This window comes from Pseudorasbora parva, chromosome 5 (genome assembly GCF_024679245.1).
Source record: "Pseudorasbora parva isolate DD20220531a chromosome 5, ASM2467924v1, whole genome shotgun sequence".
Lineage (NCBI taxonomy): Eukaryota > Metazoa > Chordata > Actinopteri > Cypriniformes > Gobionidae > Pseudorasbora > Pseudorasbora parva.
Genome location: NC_090176.1, coordinates 18,481,358 through 18,499,081, shown reverse-complemented (window position 1 = coordinate 18,499,081; position 17,724 = coordinate 18,481,358). Strand labels below are relative to the sequence as shown.

Genomic DNA, 17,724 nt, shown 5'->3' with positions numbered 1-17,724 from the left:
TATAGAAACATCTCAGGGATGATCAGTGGAAACAGGATGCATCTGAGCTCATGTGCATGTGATTTTTTTTTTTTTCTTCTTTATAAATTTGCAAAGATTTCAAACAAACTTCTTTCACATTGATGTTGGGGTATTGTTTGTAGAATTGGGGTATTGTTTGTAGAATTGAGGAAAAAGATGATTTATTTAATCCATTTTGGTATAAGGGTGTAACATAAAATGTGGAAAAAGTGATTTGCTGTAAATACTGTCCGAATGCACTGTAAATTGGGATATAAAAAATACAGGAAGGGACTGTGTGTGCGCGTTTGTGTGTGTGTGTCTGTATGAGTGCTTTACAAACATTTGCCATAGAGCAGCAGTGTTAACACGCTAATTTTATTATTGCGCAGCATGAGGAACGCTAGTGGACTGACCGCAGCTGACCTAGCCCATGCCCAGGGCTTTCAAGAGTGTGCCCAGCTGCTTTCCAATGCCCAGAACCAGCAGCTCAGTCAGCTTAACGGCTCTGTCTGCTTTGGGGACCGCAAGCTAATCCAAGAGCGGAGCACCCTTAATGGGGTTCCTAGCCGAAAGAGGTCTCTTGATTGCATGGAGTCAAATCACATTAAAAAGGCCAGAACAGATGGTAAGTCTTGATTGAATATTTCGATTTACACCATTCAAGTGCAAGGAGACAAAACACTCAATTTGGTACTTAGAGTTAATGAACACCGCATTGACACACTTCTCTTTCGTGTCTCCTTACGCTTGAGCATACAAACACAAAAAATTACAAAATGCCCATTTTAGTGCATATCCTCATCGTTAATAGTTGATTATGTCTTAAGTGAAAAAAGTTAAGAAAGAAATCAGGTTTGTATCATCATTGTATTAGATCTGTGCATTAGATCTTAAAGTGTGCCTATTATGGTTTTTCTAATACATCCCTTTAAAGGGATAGTTTGCCCAAAAATGAAAATTCTAATAATTTAGTCACCCTCAAGTTGTTCCAACCCTGTAGGAGTTTCTTTGTTCTGCTGAACACAAAAGGAAATATTTTGAAAAATCATTGACTACCATTTATTTTTCCCATCAATGGTTGCTCTATATGCTTTAGGGCTGTCAACGAATATTCTAAATTCGTATATATATATTCGAATAGTTTTTAAAAAACGAATTTCGAATAAAAAAATAATAAATAAATAAATGTTTAAAGCGGGGGAAAAAGCTGCGGTAGTAGAGGCGTGGCTGTCTGCTTTGCGAGTGAGCGCCCGCATGTGGGTTCAAGGACAGGTCACAGGAATCGCACATTGATGTGTCTTGCAGCGAAGATGGCATAAAGTGCAGAGCTCAACTCGACCGCAGCAGCAGAGAAAGCAATTTTAACTCCAAAATCGAAAAAGCCATGGTCAGTAGGATGGAAAATTGTTGAGCCGCGAGATAAAGTTGTATGCAAGCTATGTAAGATACAGTTAGCATAACATGCCTCATTCTATTTAACATTAAACAGAAACACTAAAGTTTAGGTTACTGTAGCCTACTAACTGAATAGATATTGCATGAATAAAGGATACAGGCACTGCTTTCACTGATTTGATTATTTACCGTTTCATGTCAAGGAAAAGTTCCATGTTTAGCAGTGCAGAGCTCGCTCGAAGCATTCAATATGCTGTAAAACTGCAATTATTAATAATATTTTTTTCAATTACTGAATGAAGCCTGCTATATTTGGGACAAGAGTCACAAGTCTCGCAACCTTAAATTGCTTGCACAAAACTCTTGAAGTTTGTTCATTTAAACCGTTATCCGCAGAGGGAGAGAGTGAGGTCTGCGCTCTGCTGTCATGGCCTTTAGTTAATTTACTTGTTTTTGTGTAAGTAATACGTTGTCAAATATATATATATATATATATATATATATATATATATATATATATATATATATATATATATATATATATATATAAACTTAGATAGACAACCTATACAAGGTTTTATGTCTCTATGTATTAATTTGTCCTGTTATTGACGTAACAATGCGCACCCAGATGTTCGAATCGTTCGAATATTCGTGTTTGTTTTAGAGGGAAAATTCGAACGCCATTTTTGAGCAATTTTGACAGCCCTAATCTGCTTCATTACAAACATTTTGCAAAATATTTTTTTTTGTGTTCAGCAGAATAAAGAAGCTCAAACAGGTTTGGAACAACTTGAGAGTAAATGACAGAATTTTATCATATTATTATTTTATCATGTATAATTAATTTTTGGGTGAACTGTTCCTTTAATGCAGTGTGTAATATAGCCGTTTGTGAATGTAAATGTTCTGCAAAGCTGTAAAGTTGAACCTGCACGCTAAATAAAGTTTACAGTGCATCAAGGAAGTTACTCTCTCCCAAAAGAAAGAATCAACTCTAAACCACCTAAACAAGTTTTTTTGTAATTTGAATTTCACTGCGTTGTGGTTCTACGTCACTAGAAAAAAGACATTTGTATAATGCCCGCCTATGTTGTACGTTGACCGCCCGCAAACAAATTTGACCCGTCCTTCAATGCGGGATTTTACTGATGACTGCTTCTCAAATCTCGGAAGTTCAACACGGGATTTGCAAAGCACTTGCTCTTGAAAGATGGGTCAGTACCCAGATACCACCTTGCTCCTCAGAATCACAAGCTGTAAGTATGAATGATTATTGATGTATGTTCTACCAGGTGTTTAAAATACATAGTTTTGTGTTTTACAGTGAGGAAATTAAGTATTTGCAGACCCTGCTATTTTGCAAGTTCTCCCACTTGGAAATCATGGAGGGGTCTTAAATTGTCATCGTAGGTGCATGTCCACTCTGAGAGACATAATCTAAAAAAAAATCCAGAAATCACAATGTATGATTTTTTTAACTATTTTTTTTTATGATACAGCTGCAAATAAGTATTTGAACACCTGTCTATCAGATAGAATTCTGAGCCTCAAAGACCTGTTAGTCTGCCTTTAAAATGTCCATCTCCACTCCATTTATTATCCTAAATTAGATGCACCTGTTTGAGGTCGTTAGCTACATAAAGACACCTGTCCACCCCGTACAATCAGTAAGAATCCAACTACTAACATGGCCAAGACCAAAGAGCTATCCAAAGACACTAGAGACAAAATTGTACACCTCCACAAGGATGGAAAGGGCTACTGGGAAATTGCCAAGCAGCTTGGTGAAAAAAGGTCCACTGTTGGAGCAATCATTAAAAAATGGAAGAAGCTAAACATGACTGTCAATCTCCCTCAGACTGGGGCTCCATGCAAGAGCTCACCTCGTGGGGTCTCAATGATCCTAAGAAAGGTGCGAAATCAGCCCAGAACTACACGGGAGCAGCTGGTCAATGACCTGAAAAAAGCTGGGACTACTGTTTCCAAGGTTACTGTTAGTAATACACTAAGACATCATGGCTTGAAATCATGCATTGCACGGAAGGTTCCCCTGCTTAAACCAGCACATGTCCAGGCCCATCTTAAGTTTGCCAATGATCATTTGGATGATCCAAAGGAGTCATGGGAGAAAGTTATGTGGTCAAATGAGACGAAAATAGAACTTTTGGGTCATAATTCCACTAAACATCTTTGGAGGAAGAATGATGAGTACCATCCCAAGAACACCATCCCTACTGTGATAGCATCATGCTTTGGAGGTGTTTTTCTGCACATGGGACAGGGTGACTGCACTGTATTAAGGAGAGGATGACCAGTGGTGTATTGCAAGATTTTGGGGAACAACATCCTTCCCTCATTTAGAGCATTGAAGATGGGTCGAGGCTGGGTCTTCCAACATGACACTGACCCAAAGCACACAGCCAGTCATTAAGGTTAATCAAATAACAAGACAAAGAGAAACTCAGAGACAGCAGCAGTTTTGTTCCCCAAAAGCTACATGCAGTTACACAAATAACTAGGGCCGGAGTATATGTGCAAACTCATAAAGATGGTAATTTAGTACATACATTTTGTGTGTATGTGACCATTGCAGCGCAATTTGTACTCGCAAGCTTTTTGTGAGCTAGACTGTGTGTGTGTTAGAGTTTAGATTGACCCAAACCGACCTGCAGGCTGGGTCGGGCCGAGATTTCTCGGCACTATCCTCGGGCAGGCCCTTGATCAAGCGTTAATGGGGGTTTTTAATAATTATTTTACTAGTCTAATTGGGTGGGCAGAAAGCTTTGTTATAATCAGAAATTATCTTTTTTAGCAAAGAACTAATACTACAACTAAGAAACAAATGTGTAGGCTACAAAGTTGCAGAAGTCAGGATTAGTCTAAAAATGCACGTTAAACTCACAGCTCATGCAGTGATGAAGAACAGTAGGCTATTCTGAACAGAAACGCTCTGTCATGAGCTGCTCGCGTGAACGCTTTGCTTAATTAAATATTTTGTTTCGAATCGTTTCACTTAAAAGTGGACATTTCTTGCTTTCTATACAGATATTTCTCATGTCTGTGAGGCAAGTAGCCTGCTGAGTTTCAGTTTATGAGACGCGTGCTCCAGTTCATGAGCAATGATAGCAATCACTCCCGTGACATCATGTCACGATTATTGTCTGCAGTAAACTCTGTGTTCTAGTAAACACAGAGGCTGGCGAACGGCGGTCTTTTGAATCAGTTTTGACCCGACTCTGGAAGACTTTTTTTTCTCTGAGAAAAGAACAAAGAACGGCACTGAAGTCATTCTTAAAAAGGGAAGATGTGTTCGGAGTTTTGCAGACCCGATACGGCAAAAGTTTAATCTATCAGATCCACTTCATGTTGCTCTGGTTGGTGTAGCGCTATCCTATCGCGTGCAGAGGGAGTTTGAAAGACAACCGTTTATCCTGCCCCTCAGATTGAGTCCTGTCAATGGTGAGTTTCCAGACCAAACATCTTGATGTGGGTCTGGCTTGTCAGGCTAGGGCCGGGCTGGGCTCGGACACAATGTGCACGGACTCGGGTAGGTTTGGGCTTGATTTTTTTTTTTTTTTTAGCCCGATCTAAGCTCTAGTGTGTGTCAGGTGTGTGTGTGAGATCACAGTCTCTTGGAGAGCGCGCGAGTGCTGAGTGAACACTGGCAAGTCTTAAAAATAAATGCAAATGATAAACTTAAGTGACGATGCGACACTGCCTCAATTGTGCAAGTGGCAAATCCTATGTCAACTGTGCAGCTCGATTTTTAGTGCGCTGATGTGAAGACATTTGAGCATTTGAGAGTGAAATAGAGCGGTGATTCACTCGCACTGTTTGTGAACTTACAGTCTTGTTCAAAATAATAGCAGTACAATGTGACTAACCAGAATAATCAAGGTTTTTAGTATATTTTTTATTGCTACGTGGCAAACAAGTTACCAGTAGGTTCAGTAGATTCTCAGAAAACAAATGAGACCCAGCATTCATGATATGCACGCTCTTAAGGCTGTGCAATTGGGCAATTAGTTGAATAAGTTGAAAGGGGTGTGTTCAAAAAAATAGCAGTGTGGCATTCAATCACTGAGGTCATCAATTTTGTGAAGAAACAGGTGTGAATCAGGTGGCCCCTATTTAAGGATGAAGCCAACACTTGTTGAACATGCATTTGAAAGCTGAGGAAAATGGGTCGTTCAAGACATTGTTCAGAAGAACAGCGTACTTTGATTAAAAAGTTGATTAGAGAGGGGAAAACCTATAAAGAGGTGCAAAATATGATAGGCTGTTCAGCTAAAATGATCTCCAATGCCTTAAAATGGAGAGCAAAACCAGAGAAACGTGGAAGAAAACGGAAGACAACCATCAAAATGGATAGAAGAATAACCAGAATGGCAAAGGCTCAGCCAATGATCACCTCCAGGATGATCAAAGACACTCTGGAGTTACCTGTAAGTACTGTGACAGTTAGAAGACGTCTGTGTGAAGCTAATCTATTTTCAAGAATCCCCCGCAAAGTCCCTCTGTTAAAAAAAAGGCATGTGCAGAAGAGGTTACAATTTGCCAAAGAACACATCAACTGGCCTAAAGAGAAATGGAGGAACATTTTGTGGACTGATGAGAGTAAAATTGTTCTTTTTGGGTCCAAGGGCCACAGGCAGTTTGTGAGACGACCCCCAAACTCTGAATTCAAACCACAGTACACAGTGAAGACAGTGAAGCATGGAGGTGCAAGCATCATGATATGGGCATGTTTCTCCTACTATGGTGTTGGGCCTATTTATCGCATACCAGGGATCATATATCAGTTTGCATATGTTAAAATACTTGAAGAGGTCATGTTGCCCTATGCTGAAAAGGACATGCCCTTGAAACGGTTGTTTCAACAAGACAATGACCCAAAACACACTAGTAAACGGGCAAAGTCTTGGTTCCAAACCAACAAAATTAATGTTATTGAGTGGCCAGCCCAATCTCCAGACCTTAATCCAATTGAGAACTTGTGGGGTGATATCAAAAATGCTGTTTCTGAACAAAAACCAAGAAATGTGAATGAATTGTGGAATGTTGTTGAAGAATCATGGAGTGGAATAACAGCTGAGAGGTGCCACAAGTTGGTTGACTCCATGCCACACAGATGTCAAGCAGTTTAAAAAAACTGTGGTCATACAACTAAATATTAGTTTAGTGATTCACAGGATTGCTAAATCCCAGGAAAAAAAAATGTTTGTACAAAATAGTTTTGAGTTTGTACAGTCAAAGGTAGACACTGCTATTTTTTTGAACACACCCCTTTCAACTAATTGCCCAATTGCACAGCCTTAAGAGCGTGCATATCATGAATGCTGGGTCTTGTTTGTTTTCTGACAATCTACTGAACCTACTGGTAACTTGTTTGCCATGTAGCAATAAAAAATATACTAAAAACCTTGATTATTCTGGTTAGTCATATTGTACTGCTATTATTTTGAACAAGACTGTACGTCTCTCAGAAAGTTTTCAAATGACTTCGTAAGTTATTTAATACAGAAATATGAATTTTACCTCACCTTCAGCATTTTAATTATTTTACCTGCGCCAGAAAGAGAACTGTGCCGCTGCATGTCATGCCCTCCCTCTCACAGCAGGCGCGCGTCTTTATGTTCGTCAGTATGAGATTAGTTTATGAGATCTGCCTTTTTAGAGACTGCCGATCAATCATCCTAAAGCGATTATCGGCCGATTGAGATCAGTTGCATCGGGCTCATGCTCGGATTGATATGGTAAAACAGACGTCATCATTACGGTCTTTAAAGTGTGTAAAATTACTGAGCTTTAGGAAGCCTCCGGTCAGAGCTGAACTTTAGCTATGGCAATGGGCATTTCGATTCCGACAAACATTTCAAGTGATAAACCGATCATAACAGACTGGGCTATTTGGCCAATCAGAGCAGAGTAGCTCATGGAAAGGAGGGAGTTTTAAAGAGACTGATTCGTTTGAGAATCAGTAAAAAAAAAATGTGATGTGCAGTGTATATTATGAGAAAATGAAAGTGTTTTTGACCTTTGCATGTAAACATATAGGAGACCTCCAAAACTAAATTAAGAACCTTTAAAATAACAATAGGATTAGGGGCACTTTAAAGTGACAGCAGCCTAAATATACCGGCTGCTCTCTGTATAATTATTAATGTCTTAAATCAACAATTTTGTTGTCATGGCTTATTTATTACAATTATATTTTATTTGAAATATTTAGTTACATGGGTGAAAATCAGCAACAAAAAAATGAGAAAGTTTACAGGACCTGTAGTATAACACTTTTTGTTAAACCCTGCATTCAAAATTAGTGGACTGTCATCACAACATAACGTGTCATTGCAGATCTCGGTTATCAGCCAATAAATGGAGTAAACGGATCCAGTGGAGATGACCAGATGGAGAACATGCACATGGAGTTTGGGCCACCACTGAGTACCACAGGTGGGAACCGACCGATAAATGGATCCTTGCCTTTGGGGTCCAATGGCTACATGAGTCCACAGCAAGACAAGGGGGTTCAAATGGAGAGCTCATCCTCTCCAGTCCACAAAGAGTTGGAGATCTTCACCGTGACATCCATGCAGATACCATGCCGTTGCACTAATTCCTATGCCTATTTGTAGGGGCATTTGCCTTTGCTTCATTTAAGCTCTTTTGGCAATGTGTGTCTTGGAGGGAAAATTATTTAATTTGGCACACATCCTTATGCATAAAACATTTGATCATAAGTTACTCACACCACCCCGTCCTTTTAACTTTGGTGGTATGCACTTTGTTTTAAACTAAAATGGAAAAGTTATTTTGCTCAGTAGGAGCGAATTTAATTTTGTTTTGCACAATAACTTCCTTGAATGCCATTTTAATTTTATATTCAATGCGTTCCAACAATTCAGATATGTTTCCTTCTCTCAAAAGTAGTTGCTTTTTGTTATAAGGCTGTTTTTATGCTCTGAAATCATTACTTGGAATGTATGTGAAAGTTGTATTTTGTTCAGTCTTAGTATGCTACTGATTCACAGCTTTTGCTGTGAATTGTGTTTTCCCTGCCAAATTCCTGCCCTGGAGTTTTGTAACATTGTTGGATTTTGGTTCAGGCTGCTGGTTAATACTTTTGATACGAGTGACCCGTTTTATTTTCCTTTAAAGTAGCAAGAAGGAGGGAAAAAAAACTGATTACAGGTGAATGCATGTTTAAAAATATTAAATATTGTGCATTTTATTTTCAATCTATTTTGTGCATTTTATTTTCAATCTAACTTTTATCTTATGCCAAAGCATATCTTTTCATGAATGTATAGAGTACATCCATGGACCTTCGCTGAGCAGCTTGACATACACATGTTCTTGTTTGGAAGTCTAGGTGCTATTCAGTCACTTGTTTAACCTTAAGACAATTTTACTATATTAGATTGTTCTCTTTCTTTCTGTTTCTGTTATTGCTAAATCGGTTGAAGAGGGTCTGTCTTGGATTTATTTAGTCAGGTTGTCTAAATAAGTCAGGTTAGTCAAGTGTTTATCAGTCAGGTTATTGTATGAGGGTAAACGTGTTTTTCCCCCCGCTAATGTTTTGCATAGCATTTCATATATAGCGTAGAAAATATTTGCTGAACTGGTTACCTATGATAGTAGCTATTAAAAGAAAAAAATGTATTATTTGATTACATTGTACTTTATAGAATTAAATCATATTTCTCACAGAACAAATGGTGGAAATTTTGCACTGCATAGACTAACCCATGATTGCCTACTAAAACTATACTGAATGACAAAGGGATGTCAGACTGTAATAGCTTGGTTAAACACCGGATATATCTAACACTGAGATTGAGATGGGAAATATTGTTTATGTGTGGATGCCTAAGATTGATGCAAATGTGATTTTATATACTCATTAAATGTTCTGTCATTTAACAATCATCACTGACTCTTGAGTTTGTACTTGTGAATAGTTTGTAAGAATGTGTTATCAAAATAGAAGCCACGTGCATGTTCATTTGATACTGTTTTTCGTAGATTATCATCCAGTGATTTGCACGTTCCTTTGCAACTGCTAAACTACTTTGCTGCTTCCACACTTAACATAAATGAGATTAAGATTTAAATGATTTGAATAAGCATTGGGATAAATGTTTAATGTTGCAGCTAAAGTAGGGCAGTGCGCCGTGCAAGATATTTGTAGAGGTTACCAATATTATGATTTGAAACAGGACTTTAATCTCAGGTTCAAATGTTCAGATGTAATCAAGTTATGTAAACCAAACTGATTGTTATTTTGAAAACCTTAAACTGAACAATCTACATGAGTACCCCTGAAATGTCCACCTCCAAAGAATATTAACGAAGCAGAATTCAATTCAAAGACGAAACCTGTTGGAAATTGTTGTGCAAAACAAAAACATTCAGTTCATATGTTTCCCTTTAATGAGACTATAATTAATTTGTTCTTCTTTGACAGCAGGACTTCCTTTAAGCGGGCACTGCCATCCCGTGCACCTCAATGGAGGTGACCTGACATGTCAGAACGTAAATGGGAATTCAACCGAGGTTGGGAATGCTGATCATATTGGGAATGTGGGTGTCTCTTTACATCTTGGTTACTTTGACAAAGGACTTCCCTTTGGGCATCATAATGGAGATACAGCTGAGAACATGGAGGATGTTAGCAGTCAGATAGAGCACCGCAAGTCCGTCAGTGTAGAGGAGCAGTATGACCACATCACCTTCAACACCATGCACCTCTATCATGGTTGTTAGGATGTCCCATCAGACTCATATGCCTTTATATATCTATACAGAATGTGCTAAATTGCTACAAGTCGATGTACTTTTAAAGAGTCACTGTATTTGTATAAAAAAGTGCAATCCTTTTTTATCATTATTATTTAGGGAATTTAATTCAGTCCCAGAAGCTGTTAATTTTTTATGCATTATTTGTTAGAACATAATGTATTGTGCCTACATATAAGATGTAATTGTTTACTGGCACCAGTTTCGTACATAGCAATTAGCTGTGTACTGTATGAATAAAATGGTTAATGAATGTACCGCATCATGATTCATTTTTCACCTCTTGTAGACAAGTGCCTATCTATGTATTTAGATAGGTACTTGTGGTATTTATTTTCACTGGTTACATGTAACGTTCAATTTTGTTATATTATAGCCTAGTCCACACACTTCTAAACTCTCAAAAGTCAAGCTCTCTCAAGTCAAATGCCCTCTTTATAAAAGCCAAAAATGACTTCCCTCCTGATTATAATCGAATATATGATCGAAAGAGAAAAAAACAAATGAACAGTAATCATTTACCTGTTGTGAAATATCCTTCACGTCAGAGTACGATAATAATGTCGTTTATTGCATTTCCCGCCATTAACCGCTAGGAGGACACTGACCTCATTCCTCCCACAGAAACGTCATCGAGGCTGCTCCTCCGACCGTACCAACTGTTAGAATAATAGGGGGATCTGTACCATTAACGTAGTCTGAGAAGAACATTTCAGGCAAATTATAGAATTATTTATCTTAACCCATAAATATTTCAAACAAATAGTTATATGTCAATTATTGTGTTTCTAAAAACATCGATTAACAATTAAGAAATGCGATTAACATACATTTAAATTATGATTTTGTGTTTTCAGACGCAAATAATCCCCCTGTGCTGGACAGGTGGTATAACCGTGTCTCGTGAAAAGACGTCTTGTACTCAGAAAGGAATATTAATCATCACTGTTGTTGTGACATATACAGTTACATTGGTGTTTGTTATTAGGGCTCTAAAAATAATTGCTGACGCTTTTAGTGTAGTTAAAGATGTCTACTCCAGCTAGAAGGCGATTGATGCGAGATTTTAAGCGGTGAGTAGCTGTAAAGCGATAGATGTGTTTGTTTTGGTGGAATAGCTGGCTAACGTTAGCTTCATATCACTCAGTTCGTTTGGCGATTAGTAAACGTAAAATAAACGATTAAAACATGCCACTTAGTGTTGTATTTGTCGCTGTGTGCCTGTCGGTAGTATCACATTGCTTGTTTACACTGTGAGGAGTTACAAAAACTCCACGTTTGTCTTAGCATATTAGCTAGCTAACGTTAGCTAGTTTAAGCCGGTTAGAGAAGTTATTCAAGCTTGACTTGTCTGAATGTGATTTATTATATTTTTAGCCATTAGTTTTATCTCTAGTAATGTTTATAAAGTAGTCCGAAGCCACATATTATAAATAATCAATTCAAGTGATTAACGCACGGAAATACAGTTTTGAGTCAGTGTTATGTGGTGGTCCCACAGGCTCCAGGAGGATCCGCCAGCCGGCGTTAGTGGAGCTCCATCTGAGAACAACATCATGGTGTGGAATGCAGTTATATTCGGGTAAGGAGACAGCAAATCAAACTGATCGAGTGGCGGCTGAGCCGACCAGATCCAGCTTAAGTAACAGGCTTCCTAGTTCCCACGATCATGGGGAACATGGGGGGATTTTGGATTTTTTTTTTTTTTTTCATATTAAATGTTGTGGAAATGGGTTGTTTAAAAATTATGAAAAACTTTTTTTTAAGTTTGCTGGTCTAAGATTTATTTATTTATATATATATATATATATATATATATATATATATATATATATATATATATATATATATATATATATATATATATATATATATATATATATATATATATATATATATATATATATAATTTTTTTTTTTTTTTTTTTTTACTTTTATTCAGAAAAGACTCATTAAAGTGAATGTAAAGACAAAATACAAACAGACAAAGGATTTCTGTTTAAAAAAAAAAGATTGAACTTTCTTCCTAATTATCAAAAGCCCAGGTCACGCTGCACCGACAGATGCAGGTCAATGCAGACAGTCTCCAGATTACAGCACGTCACTTCTCAGACATTCTAATTCTGATTCAGTTCAGTTTGCCAAAACCTGACGCAGTGTCTGTTTGGCGTGGTGTCAGTTGGCCTAAAGAATTCTGAAACAAATGCATCACAGAATTCGGTCCTACTTAATATTAGGTGGCCTTAACTACTATGTACTTAAATCAAACAATAAGTACAATGTACTTATGCTCATATTGTATTGCAAAACACTTTTGCTGATATTGCGGTGGGATACGGGTAAAGGACAGGTGTGATCATATGGGTAAGTTTAGGAGAAGTGTCAACAGTGTAATTATAAATGTTCATTTTTAGGGACATTGTACTTACATTTTTAAAATGTAAAAACATGTGACTTGTATAACATTTTTAATGTAAATGTTAGTGCATAGTAGTTGAAGCCACCTAATATAAAGTGGGTCCCAAAATTCTGCAAAATATTAATCAGCACAACTGTTTTCAACATTGATAATAATGAGAAATGTCAGCATATTACAATTGTGTGACTGAGTAATGATGCTGTAAATTGAGCTTTGCCATCAGAGGAATACAATATTTTAAAATGTATTAAAGTAATTAAAATATTGTAATTTTTTTTGTTTGTAATTTGGTAAAAAAAAGAAGAGAAAAAAAGAGACTTTTTCAAAAAACACTGCATGAAAATCTGACTAACCCCAAACTTTTAAAATTGAGTGTGGTATTGTTCTACAATATTTTATTGTCTGCATATTACTCTTTGAAGGCTTGACAAGAGTAACTAGAGCAATGATGTTATTTGATATCAACATGCTGTACTGGTAGTGACACAAATGTTTCATGTCAGTCTCCTCCTGCCTTTGACCTAAATCTTGTTTCATGTTTTACATGCAGACCAGAGGGAACACCTTTTGAAGATGGTAAGTGTCTGTCTTCTGACACGTGGTCAATCGCATGTGTAAAGAAAATGAGTAACATTTGTCTTTTACTGATGCAATGTTGTTTCTTCCCTACCACATAAGGTACCTTCAAACTCACAGTTGAGTTCACAGAGGAATATCCAAACAAGCCCCCAACTGTGCGGTTTGTTTCAAAGATGTTTCATCCAAATGGTGAGTGACACTTCCTGTTTTTCTCAAATTAGAAGCCTTGTAAAAGAACCTAACCACAAATGTCTATCCAAAGTACTTTCTCACAGAATCTGCCCTTTTTCATTTAGTAGCAAAGTTTGTGAGAGACAGATTGTTAACGGTGCGTCCTTGTGATAATTACGATTTGTTGGGTAGAGCTGCACGATTAATTGCTAAAAGATTGCAATCTCGATTCAAACACCCACGTGATCTTATTTCTAAATGACAATGATTCCCCTTTGTCTCTTACCATGGCGGTTTCACTTCACACAGTGGAGCGCGAGCCGCTCGTATTTTTTTCGCTGGCCATATTAATGGATGATAGTCGACCGATGCTCTCGTTCATTGATATAGGCAGCTAAAACATGCGCTGCTCACACACCACTGATGCTTGTAGGGTGAAATGGGCTTTAAACCAAAGCCTTTAGGGGTTTTTGTTTACTCTTTTAAAGTACGACCATTGCACTGCAACGTTCAAATCTGTGTTTTAGGGCTAGGCAAAATAATACCTTTTTTTTTTTTTAAATTTATTATTTATAAATGTGGTCGAAGGCCACTTTTTTTTTTTTTTTTCATATAATGCTTTCATATAATGATTTTAAATGCTTGCCTTGCATTATTAAATCAACTGTCAAAAGACAGCACAGGACCAATAATTGAAACCTAATAGCTTATATTATAAACAGATTTCATCAAATTAAAGTTAATCCACATATTTATTGCATGTGCAAATAAATCTGTTTATGACAGCCCCCATTTAAATGTTTGTATTTCCAAAAATTAATTGGAGTAGAAATGATTCATTTTTATGGAGAATGTAGTGAATATGTTACTGTAACTTTTTCTCTTGTTTTTTCTCAGTGTATGCTGATGGCAGTATCTGCCTAGATATTCTTCAGAATCGTTGGAGTCCAACTTATGATGTTTCTTCTATTTTGACATCAATCCAGGTGGGGTTAACTAACTCTGTTTTATAGTATAAAAAAATCTTTATTTAGGCTGTGGACATTTATTAAATCTGATAATTGTCTAATTAGAATGCTTGTATTAATTTGTGGTTTAGAGTGAAGTTTTGCTTGTAATTATAACTTTACTTCCCAATGGACCCTTTTCACATTTCTGGGGTTCTCAGAAGTGGAAATTGTCATAGTTAAGTAAACTTATATAGCAGTAAACGGGAGATTGCAGCGTATATAGCAACAGAAAAGAGAAAATTCTGTGCTAGACTTTTCACAACTTGTCAAAAGAGGGGAAAAAAATCTAGAGATTGATTACATTGATCAGAAGAGAGAAGGATGACAAATTGGCCATCACTCCCTAAGTCATAGTATTAGAAACACCCCTGTAACAGTGTTAATTGTTTTCTTTTCTCTAACAAAGAATATAATATGTAGCATTATAAATGTGTATTTAAAATGTTATTGTAAATATGAAATGCTCTACTAGATTTGCAACTGTGGAAATGTCATCACAGTCTGTGAAAAGGTTATACCTTTGAGGCCTAAAATTCGATTTCTCTTTCTTTACAGTCGCTTCTAGATGAGCCCAATCCCAACAGCCCTGCAAACAGCCAAGCAGCACAACTGTATCAAGAAAATAAACGAGAATATGAGAAACGGGTGTCGGCGATTGTAGAGCAGAGCTGGAGGGACAGTTGACCACATTCACAAACCATGTTCTCACTGAAACTTTGTTTTCCTTTTGTTTGGCTCTGTTGTTGGAGGATAGTTTTTCTAATCTCCATTTTTAAGTTTTTATGCACTTTATTCATGCAAGATTGTGATTTTCTTTTTTTCTTGTTGTTTTATTTTCTATCCCACATTTTTGCCTGGACTGATTTTTAGCCTTTGTTAAGATCACTGAAAGGGGAACAACCCTGGTGTATAAGACTAGACTAATTTTGCATCCAGCATGAACGTGCAGTAATTGTCCTTTTTGCAGAATGCATTAGCATCTCTAAAAAAAACCTTATGGAGGAGCCAATCAAGGTGTTCTGATCTGGATACATGACTCATTAAGAGACTTTAAGTCATAGTAGTGTTGATGAAAATGTTCTTGGTGCTTCATTGTTTTAATATCATGGTTTTGCTCAATGCAGTTAAAAGTGTCCTTTTAATTTGTTTTGCTTCCATTTTTCTGGATTCGTTATGCTGGTTTGGTCACCACTCCTCTTGGCTCTGCTAGAGGAGAGTTGGCGTGTTACCACCACATGAGTGGTAAGAATCTGTAGTATGCACTGAAAGACAGATGTGAGGGTTTATATATAAATGATCAAATTATGTTGACATAAAATGGTGTGGAGTATAAAATATATTTAATAGTCAAACGTATTGAGATTTGCTGCAATTACTCAGCATCCTTTAAAATCCTATAGAGATTAACTGCAGTAATTTACTTTTCAACGGCTTGAGTCACAAGTCCAATCAAGTCAAATGTCTTCAGGTCTTTTTCCAAGCCCTCAATCTTTGCAGATGTATGCCCTGTTACATGCATGAATGGCTGAGTGTCTCCTATCCTCTACTAATCTCTTGTATATATACAAAATGCATCAGAATTTTGTGTACAGATTTTGCACTGGTTGGCAGTCTCCTTTTCCAGCACTTGTAAATAGGCTACTTCAATAAAAGGTGAAACTACTACTACTTTGCACCTCATTTCTTAAGGCATGTTCACACCAAGAAAGAGACCTGTAATATATTAGTATTTGCACCAACAGACAATATTTAGTTTTTTTTTTCAGTTTTCAGCACGATCACTATTTATGTGTGGGATGTGCTACTCTTATATTTAGAATGATTTTTGAACTACAACTTTATCATTTTATAGTCCTTGGTGTGAACATGGTCATAATAGCATTCTTTTCTAGTTACTAAAACATAAACTTTTATCTTTTTGTATAACAGTGGTTTCCAAATCTGTCCTGGGGACCTCCCACCAGTGCACATTTTGCATGTCTCCCTCAACTAACATCAACTTATTAGCTCATTAGTAGAGACTGCAAGACTTTAATTAGGTGTGTCTAATGAGGGAGACATACAAAATGTGCAGTGGTGAGGGGTCCCCAGGATAGGTTTGGGAACCACTGCTGTATCTTCTTTTTCTTTCGGCTGTTCCCTCAAGGGGTCGCCATAGCGAATCATCTGCCTCCATCTAGTCCCATCCTCTGTATCCTCTTCTCTCAGGCCGACTACCTTCATGTCCTCCTTCACTACATCCATAAACCTCCTCTTTGGTCTTCCTCTTGACCTCCTGCCTGGCAGCTCAGCATCCTTTTACCAATATATTCCCTCTCCCTCCTCTGAACATGTCCAAACCATCTCAGCCTGGCCTCTCTAACTTTGTCTCCAAAACATATCACATGTGCTGTCCCTCTGATGTACTCATTCCTGATCCTATCCATCCTCGTCACTCCCAAAGAGAACCTCAACATCTTCAGCTCTGCTACCTCTAGCTCTTCCTCCTGTCTTTTCCTCAGTGCAACTGTCTCCAAACCATACAACATCGCTGGTCTCACTACTGTCCTGTACACCTTTCTTTTCATTCTTGCTGGTACTCTTTTATCACACAACAGACCTGACACTTTTCTCCACCCATTCCAACCTGCCTGCACACGTTTCTTCACCTCTTTTCCACACTCCCCATTGCTCTTGACTGTTGACCCTAAGTACTTAAAATCCTGCACCTTCTTTACCTCTTCTCCCTGTAACCTCACTGTTCCACTTGGTTCCCTCTCATTCACACACATGTATTCTGTCTTGCTGCGAGTTGGGCATCGAAAATCGGTTCTAACTTTAAAAATAACAATGCCATTGGAATCGTTTAGAAAATTGGTTTTCAATACGGCATTTCAGAATGTTTGTAAACAATCGGCACCAAGATACTTCCGGGTGGCAGAACGCGAGCGGCTTCTACTCACAAACTGAAGAGATCCAGACGGCTACTGTAAACGGTTACATAGTTAAGAACATTGTTGTTGATTAAAGTTGAAACTATGATGAAAACGTGTTGTGTTTGGGGTTGCGCCGTCATATATACAGCAAAAGATGTAGGATTGTATCGATTTCCTTCAGAAAAAAGTAAATATATCCAGCAAAACCTGTGGGTGAGGAGGCTTAAGCGAGTGGACGTCGTCAAAAGTGGCGCTACAGAGAAGTATTCTCAAAACTGTCCATCTACAAAATCATAGCAGAGCATTATTATCTTCAGCTGGGGAAATTCGAGACTAATATTAGTAAATTTTAGATCTCTTTTAAAGATCAAACTCCGACCGAGCAACAGAAAACGATCATAGCCTTTTTAGTTAGATAACAGGGAAA

The 17,724-nt window shown here is 37.5% G+C and overlaps 2 protein-coding genes across 5 annotated transcripts in view; both read left to right on the top strand.

Annotated features, from left to right (window-relative positions):
• ankrd10b (ankyrin repeat domain 10b) overlaps window positions 1-10,465 on the top strand; it is a 39,489-nt gene extending 29,024 nt beyond the window's left edge. The window contains exons 4-6 of one of the 4 annotated variants that reach the window (XM_067443414.1): window positions 393-628; window positions 7,759-7,857; window positions 9,872-10,465. In XM_067443414.1, coding sequence (XP_067299515.1) covers window positions 393-628; window positions 7,759-7,857; window positions 9,872-10,170 — 634 coding nt within the window. In that variant the 3' untranslated portion in view covers window positions 10,171-10,465. The remainder of the gene's footprint in view (window positions 1-392; window positions 629-7,758; window positions 7,858-9,871) is intronic. The other 3 variants (XM_067443415.1, XM_067443417.1, XM_067443416.1) reach the window with 3 other exon arrangements.
• Window positions 10,466-11,092: 627 nt separating this feature from the next.
• Window positions 11,093-16,045, top strand: ube2al (ubiquitin conjugating enzyme E2 A, like). Its single transcript, XM_067443413.1, has 6 exons — window positions 11,093-11,276; window positions 11,705-11,785; window positions 13,173-13,198; window positions 13,301-13,390; window positions 14,270-14,358; window positions 14,938-16,045. Exons 1-6 carry the CDS (start codon window positions 11,233-11,235, stop codon window positions 15,064-15,066), a joined length of 459 nt encoding a protein of 152 aa, XP_067299514.1. The 5' UTR covers window positions 11,093-11,232; the 3' UTR covers window positions 15,067-16,045.
• Window positions 16,046-17,724: the final 1,679 nt, after the last annotated feature.